This window comes from Plecotus auritus, assembly GCF_963455305.1.
Source record: "Plecotus auritus genome assembly, chromosome: 11".
In the NCBI taxonomy this organism is placed as follows: domain Eukaryota; kingdom Metazoa; phylum Chordata; class Mammalia; order Chiroptera; family Vespertilionidae; genus Plecotus; species Plecotus auritus.
This window is the reverse complement of record NC_137777.1, coordinates 30464022-30476610: the sequence shown is the minus strand read 5'-3', so window position 1 is coordinate 30476610 and position 12589 is coordinate 30464022. Positions and strand designations below refer to the sequence as shown.

General features: G+C 43.4%; 1 protein-coding gene across 2 annotated transcripts in view; it reads right to left on the bottom strand.

Moving 5' to 3' along the window:
- Window positions 1–8366, bottom strand: part of XKR4 (XK related 4) — a 304065-nt gene extending 295699 nt beyond the window's left edge. For both annotated transcript variants that reach the window (XR_013959308.1, XM_080646397.1), the window contains exon 1: window positions 7234–8366. Coding sequence is in view for 1 of the 2 variants with exons in the window: in XM_080646397.1 (XP_080502523.1) it covers window positions 7234–8045 (812 nt within the window). In the remaining variant the exon portion in view is untranslated. The remainder of the gene's footprint in view (window positions 1–7233) is intronic.
- Window positions 8367–12589: the final 4223 nt, after the last annotated feature.

Genomic DNA, 12589 nt, shown 5'->3' with positions numbered 1-12589 from the left:
TGGTATTCTAACTATGATGCTTTACCTCATGTTAGTGTTAGGAGAGATTGAATGGTGTCATACAGACCACTTCCTGCCTCTAGGGAATTTCTATCCCCTTCCTTAATTTCCCTAGCAATCAGTAATCTGTACCAGTTCTATCCATGTACTAGGTGGTGGTAGACATACTGGTGGGAGCTACAAACTTTCTTTGAGTAGATAAACAGAAATACCCAAAATACCAAATATCACTCTGTACATAAGTATGTTCTCAAGCAATCAAGTGTAGGTAAGAATTAAGGGGAAAATATCTATCCCAAATCTTCCCCAGTCTGGCTTTTCTATCAACAAGAACAGGAATGCCAAATTAGGATTCTAAATGAATCTTTCCCAGAGGATAACTGGCATTTTGTAAAATGTAGCCCCATTTCCCTAATGATGGTAATCTAAAAAGGAGCTGGATGATTTGTCATATCCTTTCTAGGTAACATTGCACCTTTTCGGATTCGTTGTACCATTAGGAACTCAAGAAGCAACCACGCAACAAGTTCAGCTACAGTCTCATAAAGAAGGAAAAATAATGTCTGGGCCTCATTCAAAGATCAGTAAATATTCAGTGGGCACATATTCCTACACATGGAAGCTCCACACCCACGAGAAGAACTTGTTGAGGACTTGCCATGGTCCTCCTTTCTGACCAGCCATGCCAGCAGTTACAAAGACACCATCATATAGCTGGAAGGAAGTCAGAATGATGTAATGCTATTCAAAATTATATTTCCTGTTGAGAATTATTAAATGTGTTGTCCCCGAAATCCATCTATATATTACAACTATGTTATGAGATTACACCTGGTATGCATTTTTGCAGGACTAACACCACACTGCACCTCATATTTGATAATTCCTGGTCTTGCTTCCAGAGGCCTCGTTAGTGTGCCATGCAATTCTAAAGCAAGTCAAAGAACTGTGCTAGTCAGATCAGCCTGCGAGTCCATGCAAAGGGAATCATTCTATTTATCTGTTTCTCAGTGACTAGTGCAATTTAAATTCATAGGTAGTCTATTTCATTCAAACTGTAAAATCTGAAACCTATTTAACAGCAAGTTGTGTGCTTGAATATTCAGACATAAGTGACTGAGCAAAGACTTTCAAAGCTACTGACTCAAGGATTTGTAGACACTGTTCAAAAACGATAGCATACATTTGTATAGATATAACTTTCAGCTGCTCTGTGGAGTTAGCCTGCAATTCCATTGGGAAGCAAACAGTGTATTGTTCAAGGAAATGGAAAAAATTACAAACTTTGCACTTGTTATTGCAATGGTATTAAAACTTACTACATGAATTTATGCATAAATTATTCTAACTCATACCGAAACCCAGGTCAATTCTCAGAGGACTGTCTGATTGTATGTGGATTTACTAGTATATGGTAGGTAAGTCAGAGATTTAAATACCAAGCACAGGACTCAAGGATGTTGCATGGATTTTTTGATGCTCCACTGAAGATATTGGGTTCATAAACCAATGAATAGATTTCAAAGTGGCACAACTCCAGTATTTCAAGCAAACTCCTTCTTCGCCATCCACACAAAAAAAAGCAAAGGTTAGTCCACTATGTTTAGAGCAGCATGTAATGATAGGAACTGTCAAAATCTCAGGGCTGGAAGATAATCTTGTTCAATCCTCTGTATAATAAATTCTCTTCTTCTGCAACTCTGCTTATAATTTTCCAAACAATAGACACTTCAGTGACAGGGAACTAACTCAGTGCTTCTAAGGAATCTTAGTTGATCTTGAGATCCCTTTGACCACTTAAAAAATTCATCTTTACATTAACTCAAATCTCTTCCTGTAGATCCCAGAACCTACATAGAGTCCATTGCCTCTTCTAGGTTAAAATATTTCAGTGCTTTCTAGAGAGCTCTCAAGTTTTTACGCTCCTCTTCTACCTAATCATCTTCAATCTCATTAACCATTTTTCATGTTGCTTTTCCCCCCTCCCATGTCAATTATCACAGATTATTCTGAGGATCAAAAAAGATAAAAGATATGGAAGCACTCTGAAAATTGAAGTGTGATAAAAATATAAGGAAAAGTTTCTAAAGACCAGGAAACCTAAATTTCAATAAGGTGAAGACCACAGAATCCTTAGAACAAAGAAATCTTAAAAAAATAGCAAAATAAATATTTGTCAAGAATCTACCTTAGTATAAATACAATTAAAAATTTCAACCAATCTATTTTTCTGGAAAAAAACTTTTCCACCTTGGTGAGCCTATTATATGCCCCAATTATATCTAATATCAAACTCTTTAAAATCGATAAATTTCCATGAATTAAAGAAATATGACTGAGTTAGAGGGGAATTGATTGCATGTCCTCTGAAACACAACATTTTGCCATTCCTTTGGGTAAGACCTATTAACACTTTATAACAATCCCTTGCCCTTATAATCCTTCAATGGTTTCTCAATGCCTTCAGAATAAAATATAAAATCCTTTCACTGCCCAGCCCAACTAATTCTCTAGTCTCATCTGTAGCTACTACCTCTCACTCACTCTATTCCAAACACACACTTAACCTGCCTTGTTCTTTCTTGCCCCTCTGCCTTCACAATAATCATATCCAAGGCTTTACAGCCAATGCCCCACTTTATTCAGAGAGCAGATTTCCTCATCATTCAAACCTTTGTTCCAACATTCACTGCTCCAGAGTCTTACCTGAACCACTTAGGTGGTTTGAGTTTCCTGTTTCTATTACAGTGCTTACTTATTTCCTGGTGTTGAAATTGTTTATCTACTTTTCTGTCTTCCTCGTCAGACGGTAGATTCCTTGAAAGAAGATCTGTATTTTATTCATCTTGGGATAATTAGTAACTAGCACAGCACTCTGCATAGACTTGGTGCTCAATATATGATGACTGAATAAACTAATGAATATGCAGTAAAGGGAACACAAATATACAGAAAATGACCACTCAATAAACTCAGAAAAGGGCACCAATCTTGCCTGACCTATATCAGAATTCAGAACTAACTCAGCATCAATAAAGCCTTTTTTCAATAGCCAAAGGGGTAATCTATATGTTTTCTATTTTCCTGCCCATTTCTTATCTCTAGAACCTCTTTATCATTTGCAAAGCACTTTCAATTCTTCACATACATTATACCATTTAATCATTAACGCTACTACAAGATCATGTTACTCAGCTGGGATTTAATACAACAACCTCAACACGTCCAAATGGTATAGTAAGAGCACTGGACTTAAGAGTCAGGCAATCTGAGCTTAAGTCTATGTTCTGCCATTTAACTACTGGAGTGTTATTAGAAAGATCTCCTAACTTATCCAAACTGCAACTCCCATTTTGCTATCCTTAGTCAAAGTAAATGGTCACTTTTATTCATTATTGTCCTTATTATCCAAGTTGGCATTTGGAGGCAGAAAGAACATACACTTTAGGGTAAACAGGCCTGGTTTTGGGTCCTAGGCACATCGCATAATAGTTGAGTGATCTTGTGCCAGTTGCTTAATCTCTCTGAGCCAGTTTCTCATATAGAGAGATACTAATGGTTTCCTCTTCGGTTACTGTAAAAATTAAATAAAATAAGGAATATAAGTACATTTGTAGATTTTTAAGTGCCATATAAAATTGTTATTATAGTTCCTTTCGGGCCAGGTTTAAGAATGGCATAGAACAATGTTCCTCAAAGTGCTTTGTGTGCCATATCAAGTACAAGTTATTGACAACTGCCCATTAGCCTATTAAAGACTCTGAGAAGCCCTGCTGTAGAGCGATCTGTTTAACCTGTCATTTTCCCAATATATTTGAATATGGAACACATGCTAATACCTTGTAAAGCATCGAGTATGAGAAGAGCAGAAAAGCTGTTTTTTTTCACCCCTGTGACTCTCATGATAGATGTTCAGAAACAAAATCCAAACTAGTAAAAATAGTAAATACTCCCCACCTTACTACAAAAGTGGGGGAGTAGTTGCTAAAATAACAAACAAACAAACAAAAACATTCAGGTAGAATTTTAAGAATAAGTCATAAATTCTGAAGGAAGAAGACATCTAGAAATAATTGATCAGGGGTATAAAGACTAAAGACTGTTCTGATTGAGCATTTATGATTCCCACTGGCTGAACTACACTCCTAGCAACTTCTGGAATTATTTGAAATAACAAGAAAGAAAAATACTTTCTCATTCATTCATAGGCACTGTTCCTTTAAAGGCATAATTGCTCTTTTCACACTGTAGCAAAAGTTCACTTCATTATTTCAAATGTCTCTTTCCCAGAATAAACTCCTGTGACTTTAAAAGTTGCCATTAATTTCCCAGTAATAAATTTTAATTAAAATGAATATGTATCATTGCTTTCAGCAGTTGCATCTGTAATAAATGTATAAATAAATGTGTATCTGTCCAAAATATTTAGAATAGATATTTCTGAACAAGCAAACACTTTGATGTTATTTCGAAAGATTTTTATCTACAACAAGCTTTTAGAATCTGGCCCTTACCTAAAGTAACTAGAATTTCATGGATATACAATGAGCAGTTACCAACTTGATTAAAATCTATTCTATTGATCTTAGAAAGTAGCATGTTAAAGCATGAATAATAACCTCTGAGCTTTGAACCATTCAGTACTCCTGTATTTCTGCAATATTTGTGTACTATTCATTGAAAAGAAAAGTTAGAAGAGACAGAGGGATGTTCTAATTTAAGAAATCATAGTGGTCTAGTACAATAATCTTAGATTAATTGCATTTCACTAGTTTGTTATCAAAGATGCATCTATCCCCCAAATTTCCATTCAAATATTCTACAGTTAAAGAAGATGAAACTATTTAAGATGCATCTGACTGTTAAATTCAAAGAACTTTCTGATCCCCTTTCAATTCAGGTTAAAGTTTTAAGAAAATGAGGTTGTCTCAGATCATGCTTTGAACCAAGTTACCCCACCATCCCCCAAATATCTGAACCACAATCCAGGAACAGTTATATTAGATCATTCAGATTTACATATTAAACACATTATTGTGAAATGTGGATAAATATCTAAAAATATTTCCAACAATACTTCCTCCCAGGTGACCATGCATTAGCAGAAGAAACTTCAGAGCCCCTCAGGAAAACATTGTAGAAATGCTTAACAAAAAGGTGTTGTTTGTGAACATGTTTCTTCAAGGGCTGGATCAGTTAATGCATTTGTCTGACAGCCTGTGGTTTTCCTTCTGCCTTCAGCCTTCCCCTTCCTTTCCTCCTCCCCTTTGATAGCTCGTCTATATGGCCAGTTGACCAGTGTCTGTGGTCTCACTGAGATGTGTTTAGGCCCTTTTCTTATTTCCCACTTGCCACATTTTAAGTCTTGAGATAATAAACATCATTTCTAATTGGGAAAAATGTTTGATGTAGAAGGCGTAGTAAATAGAACTGTAATTAAAACAACTTCCTCAATTCACAGAATTTGATAGCAATTTCCCGTCAAGTATCCATCAGTAGGAAACATGGATAATTCTTCAGTTAATAGACTGAGAAGGGTTTGCATTATATACATAAATCTAGAATTTTAAAGGTGATTAAAAGTGATTTCCAAATCATGCATAAAGTTTGCAAAAGTTACCAAATGCAACGTTAAGCAGCTTAAAACTGCTAATCATATGCATTCTAGCCACTAAACAATTTCAGTAATTAAATCAAGCATTTGAGTTTTTCATCAAACTTGAAGAAGAGCACTAAGCTGTATGTCTTCACAATAGTCAACCATGGGAAATACAGCAATCACATTTAACTGACATTTTATAAAGTCCTTTGAGTCCAAGATATGGAAGTCTCCAAGATCAATTTGCCTGACTGCATATTATATACCGCTTTTCCAGAAAGTATCTGCTTAAAAATAAAAGTTTCACAATCTCAAAGGTCACTGTCTATGGCAAAGATTACCCTGGTTTACAAAGCAAGAGTCCCAGGAAAGGTTGTAAAATAATCACTGAACTTGCTCTTTACAATAAAACACTATTGTTCATCATAAACAAGTGTAAGTTTTTGGTTCTGTTCTACAAAAGATTACTAACTTATCACAAAGTTAATCTTCTCACCTGGCACAAAAATAACTATACATGAAATTGAAAAGGACACTGGCATAGCAGAAATAGCCCCATACAGTGCACTTGCTAGGATTTTTCATCATTTTACTTACAGTAAGTTATTTTAAACCAAAAAGCTCTGGGATGTAAGCATGTAAATCCTTTGATACAAAGAATTTCTGTAGATGTAAAATACTGCTTCAAAGGCTTTTAACAACATATAAAAGTCCCAGGGACACATTCCTGAGCATACTGCTCCATTATATTCCTGAACCCAGGCAGTGACTGCTCCAATGATGGCTCCCTCTGCCTGACAAGTTTAACCTCAAACTCCAGTTTGAAAGTGGAAGTGATATGCGTGTAAGGAGACTTGGTAGGGAAGATGACAAGTAGCAATGCAGCCAAAGAAGATGCCAAGAACGATTAAAGTTTACAAGATGCACTGCCCCTTTCCCAGGGGTTCTTAGTTATATGAGAAATTAGATAAGGGTAATATTGCAAGATAACCATAAAGTGCATCGGAAAAGTAAGTGTAGGTCCCATAAAGTGTACTAACTCGTTTTTGGAGATATACAGAGATATTAGATATTCTCCAAAAAAGGCAAGCCATGGCCCTATTAAGCTTTTTACTTGGAGCACAGCACTCCTCTAGCAGTGATCATTAAAATGTGGGTACGTTTCAGCAGCAACAACTCCCACTTAACTAGAATTAGCAATTTTTCTCAGGGAACAAAAGAAGCCATCCAAATTGCAACATACACCTCAAATTCAACATAATAAAAACGGATTCTCAGACGATATGACAAGGATCCTTTCCTACTCACTGAAACAGTATCACTAAAAATAGGAGGGGGAAGGGTTGTAGCATATAAAGAGAGATGCTAGTGAAGCAGAGTGGGGAGATAGAGGGATGAGGTGAGCAAAACCACTTTGCTGCTTTCCCTTGTTTCTCACTTCCCTCCCACCCTAGGTTGTGATCACAAATTTTAAAAATGCAGAACCCAGTTTAAAAAAAAAAAAAAAAAAACCTGAGAGAGTATGACTAGGGTTACTACCACAGCAACCCTAAACGATTTTCGTGCAAAAGCAAAGCAGTGGGGATGTAGTAGCAGCAGCAAATCTCCCTCTTCCCCCACCCCTGATACGGTACCTCCAGATTTGCCCGAGCTGCAAGATGTGGATGAGTGACTGCAGGAGCCAGATGCAGAAGGAGCAGGAGGCAGACCTGTGTTTGCCGCTGGCCCCGCTGCTGTTGCTGCCACTGTTGGGAGCGGCGATGTTGCACTTGCTGGCGTTGGATGCTTGCCTTTGAGGCGTGGAAGGACGAACCTCACCTTCCGCGGCTGCAGATCCACTTCTAACCAAGGTCTTGCAATCGGCTCCGGGCTGCGAGCAGCTGGAGGCGGCAGCGGCGGTTGTGGCGCTGTCCTCGGTGCTGAAATCGTGCACAAACCAGCGGAAGCTGAACACTTGCACTGAGAGCGAGCCAAGCACCACGAAGAAGAGCGTGAGTCCGAACCACCAGCGCTGGCCGCGCAAGTAGTAGTCCACGGCAAGCCAGATGTCCGTGCCCACGTCCGCAAAGTACACGGCCACGGCGGCCAGGATCCAGAGGCAGTCCCACAGCGAGTAGCGCCGTTGCTCCCTGCCCAGGCGCAGGCACAGCGCCGCCGAGCTTGCCCCGCCGCCGGGGCCAGCAACGCTGCCGCCGGGGCCGCCGGAGCCCCCGGAGCCGCCGCCCGAGCCACCGCTGCCCGAGCAACAGCAACAGCAGCGCGAACAGCCGCCGCCGTCCGGGCAGCAGCCGCTCCCAGCCGCCTCTTCGTCCTCGGCTCCCGACCCCGACGGCAAGCCCGGAGCCAATCCCTGCACCGAACCCGAGTGGTCCGAGTTCTGCAGCGGGGTGAACGCCACGTCGCTGCTCTTCTTCATTTTCAGCCTCCCGTCTGACTTAGCGGCCATGATGCCTCCAAACCGGAGGAGAACCCTCCTTTATCTGACACCTTTCCCCGCTGTCTCCTCCTCCCGCCACCTCCTCGCCTCGCCTCGGCTTCCCTCCCTGGCGTCGCGGCTCCCCCTCCTCCTGCTCCTGCGCCGGCTCGCCCGCCGCCCGCCGCCCGCCGCCTGCCACCGCCCGCCGTACTGGGCGCTGGGCCGGGCTAGCGGCGCGCCTGGGGCCGGCAGGAGCGCCGCCTGGCTGCCTGCGCGGAGCCAAGCTGCTTGCGGCGCCCCACGCGCGCCCCTGCCTGCCGCCCGCGCTCTTGGCCGTCCCGGCCCCGCCGCTGACGCCCGAGTCGCCGCCGCCGCCAGCAGCTGGAGCAGCAGCGGCCACCCCGGCGCTTCTCGGACAGGCACATTCCTCTCCTCCCCTCGCGCGCGCTCCCTCCTCCCTCTTCCTCTCCTCCACCAGCTGACTCCGAGGGAGAGGATGACCTCATCCCTTCTCTTCCAGCTGCCGCCGCTCCCACCCCAGCTCGGGAGGGGCAAGGGAAGAGGAGGGCCCCGGAGGAGGGGCCGGGACCTAGCGGAGCCGCCGAGTTAGGGTGGTGGGTTTGGCTGTCCCTGGGGTCCGAGGAGCGGCCGCGGGGTTGCAAGGGAGACAGATCCCGGGATTTCGGAGAACACTGGGTGCATTAGAGTCTTAGACCGACCATGGTGGGAGGGGCAGGAAGGTGCGAGAGGAAGGGTCCCGGCGGGTGTGGCGGTGGCCTGGCTAGGGAGGCGCAGGCCGCTTTGTATTCGTTCTATTCTGCGGGTACCTGGGAAGGGCTGAGTGTGCGGATGGGGCCAGAGAGGGTTGAGAGACTGGGTTTAACTGGTAGTCGCAGTGGGTGTGCCCAGCCGTGGAGAGCTGGGCTGAGAGATGGTGTGCAGAGCCCATGAAGGCGCAGAGCGAGGCGCACAGCCTTGGGCCGCGGCGGCTGCGGAGGGTGGGCGGGTCTGCCGGAAACCAGGAGCCCGGACCCCGCCCCTCGGGGGTAGGAGCGGACAGCTAAAAGGCTCCGGGCTTCTCCGGTAGGCCCGGCACCTGGCTAAGTGGGGTGAGGAGGCGGCTCGGGCGCCCTCCGCGGCCCAGGCCTGCGCCACCTGGACGGTACTTCCCACGCGCTCTACGCGGCCCAGAAGCGTCCAAGCCTGGAGGAGTGGCGGGGCAGGCTGCGCTGGGCCCCACCTCCCGCTGGTGGGGTGCTGCGCGGCTCGCCGAGCGGCTGCTCCCAGGGCTGCTAGGCGGCGGGGCGGGGCCAGAGGCCGCGGGAAAGTACCTGCCCGAAGGCTGAGCCTGTGGCGGAGATCTCCTGCAAGCTGGTGCCACCTCCCTACTCCAAAACCAGAATTACCTTCTGTTAATGCTATAGGAGTTGCAGACTCGATGTAAGGTCACACGACTCCCGAAATGACTCGAATAAATTAAGCCTGTGATCAAAGTGGTTCACCAAATTAGACATAAAGAGAATATGAAATATTTTGCTGCTTGAAAAAGAATCTTAAATACTCAATGCATATAAGATCCTCGTCTTTTTTTTTAATAAGAAAATTTTGGGTTTTTAAATTGTCTTACCTAGCTCTTGCGATGGGAGAGTAAGGGAGTGTAATTCTTAAATTATACCGTGAGTCACATGTTTTAAGACCAGAGGGAAGTGAGGCAACACGTGTTACACTGTGGTCTTCTAAATCTTGAGGCAAAACATAACACCCTCCTCCTTCCCTGTCGTAGACACCAGGCTCAGCTCGAACTAGTGTTATGTGCCATTCTTAATTAGTAGCATTCTGAAGTAGGAGTGCACAAATGTCTCTGCATGTAGAAATAGCCACCCCAGACAAGTGCTACAACTCATCCAACCTGGACAAAGTGGAACTTGCCCCACCCCTGGAGGCATCATTCTTTATCATTAGACTGGTGCCCTGGCACTGCCTTACTTGGCATGTACAGGTCCAGTTTTTCTAGAAAAAGGCACGATCACGTGGTGAATGAGCGTCAATGCAGTACCATTCAGCCAGGCAGAGTCTATGTTCAAATCTAGCTTTAAAACTGGACCCTTTCGGAGTAGGAAAATTTTTTTGTGGAAAACACACTGGTTCTATTTCCCTAAGGTCCAAATCTAAGATTCCATCTCCAAGGCACTACAACTGAACTAATTTTGTGCCAAACCAATGGGGAGAGAAATGATCTCTTAGGCAACTGGGTCCTAGGGGATAGAGTATATTGTAGGTTGAATGCAGTGCCTTAAAGTTTCAACCAGGTGTGAAAGGTTCTGCAGAGTATCTGAGGTTCAGGAGGCCTGAGCTCATTGAAGGTTTGTTTCTTATTTAATCACATTTTCTGCACTGATCATAGAGCCTGCACAGACTATTTGCTCAATAAATTGCAGTTGAACGAACGCATGAGTTTATGGAAAGAACATTGCACAACAGTAAGAATGCTACATTCTGTACTAATGTTCGCATGAAATTATGAAACTTACCCTGTTGGGTTCTAAGAAAGAAGTAACTAGTAATGGTTTCCTTATTAACATTTATTCAAAACTGGTTGGACTCTTTAAAGTATCTGTCTGAACCATCCCTAGAAGTTAGTGGAAGGAGTAGCCAAGCAGGAGGTCGGAGGAGGAGCATTCACATCCAAGCTCTGCTACTTACTGGCCCCACCACGACCTGGGCAAATTGCCTAACACACAAGGTTAATATGAGGATTAAATGAGATAACGCATATCATTGGGCTTTGCAAACAATATTCGTCTCAAGAGTCTCTAATCCCATTAGTCTATTATTCACATCTCAGGATGCAGATTTTAATATCACCTGTTCTGTCACAACCAGTACACCCGACATATGGGTAAGAGCTCAGAGTTCAGACTCAGCCAGAGGTGTCCTTGGACATGTTATGTAACCTTCCTGGCCCTCATGTTTAACGTTTGTAAAATAGAAAGAATAACAATCTCTAGCAACTGATGCAGTTGCCAGGAATAAATAAAATGAGGCATATAAACTGTTTAACATCGTGTCCAGCACATTTAAACACACGATAAACAATATCTGTTAATGTTCCTCATGCTTCTTCCACCTCTTCATGGGACTTCACTTATAAAACACAAATTGAAGGTTTAAAGAGGGCAACTGCACCTTATTAAAAGCTTGAGGTCTTTCTAAGCATGGAGCCCAGTTCTCCTGCACAAGTCACACACACCCATGAAGCCAGCCCTGACTGATTTCTCCAACATCTTCTCATCTTGCACTGTATAAAAAGGAAAGTTTTCATATTGGCGTGCAAGGCCCTACGTAATCTGATTCCCGAGCAACGAGTTTCCCTCTGACCCTATTTCCTGCCATTCATCCTCTCCTTCCTTCTGCTCCAGCTACACGTTACGATTTCTCAGACATACCAGGGGCTTTGCATGTGCTCTCCTTTCTTTCTGTGATGCTCTTCTCCACGTAGCCAGAGGGCTTGTTTCATTTTCTCCAAGTCTTCACTTCAGATCTTCCTGCGTGTGGCCCTTTACCTCCAGCTGAGTCATCTTCATTTGAGTAGAGACCTTCTCTTCCCCTTACTTACCCACTTTGTTCTGGTCAAGAGAAAGAGGCCTGATTCTTTTGCCTGTCTACCAAACGCTCCTACTCAGTTTTTCCATTCAAGGTTCTGCCTTGTTCTGTGGCTAACCTGGGAATAACCTGTGGATAACCTCCCCATTCTGCAGAGAGCTCACACTCTTCCCACTAGGCTCTTAGCTTATCCAGGAGGCTCCAACACAGAAGCAGCATCCTAATATGTGCTAAATGTTAATGTGTGCCAAAAAGATTCACATCAGGCGAGTTTAGAGGAGGGAAAGCAGAGTATGTTAGGGTTCACCTACGGTTGTTTTTATTTTCTTATAATCCAAGTTTAAGGAGGAAATATATGGACTCAGGAGAAGTAGGGAGTACAAAAAAAAGTCAATATTAAATATTTTGTGTCACTTGATTTGACCCTGAAAAGGTGGAGGTGAAATAAAGAATTAAGGATACTACTTGTGGTGTGTTATGGACTGAATCTCTGTGTCCTCCTAGTCTAAGGTATTTTATTATAGCAATTATGTTGCACCCTATGTTTTTCCAAAACAATTGCCATATTAAGACCACATGACATGTTTGTGAAAGAACACAAACATCCTATCATAATATCGAAAAAGAGAGGGAGAGTCAAACAAGACTTTAAGATTTTGAAAGACTCAAAACACAATTCTTGTGAGATAAGTTAATTTTCCCCTGCCTCCCCCAAACCTGTAGAGAATCTTAAAGCATCCTATATAATAAAAGGCTAATATGCAAATTGTCCCCTCTACCGTGAGTTTGACCAGGGGGCGGGGCTGGCCGGCCAACAGCCCTCGGCTCCTCCCACCAGCCGGCCCAGCCCAATTGCCCTGATCAGGGTGGGCTGGCCGGACTCCACCCATGCACGAATTTGTGCACTGGGCCTCTAATTTAAAATAAAAGAGTGACATGACTATTTTTTATTTTAGACTGACCATTCTGAT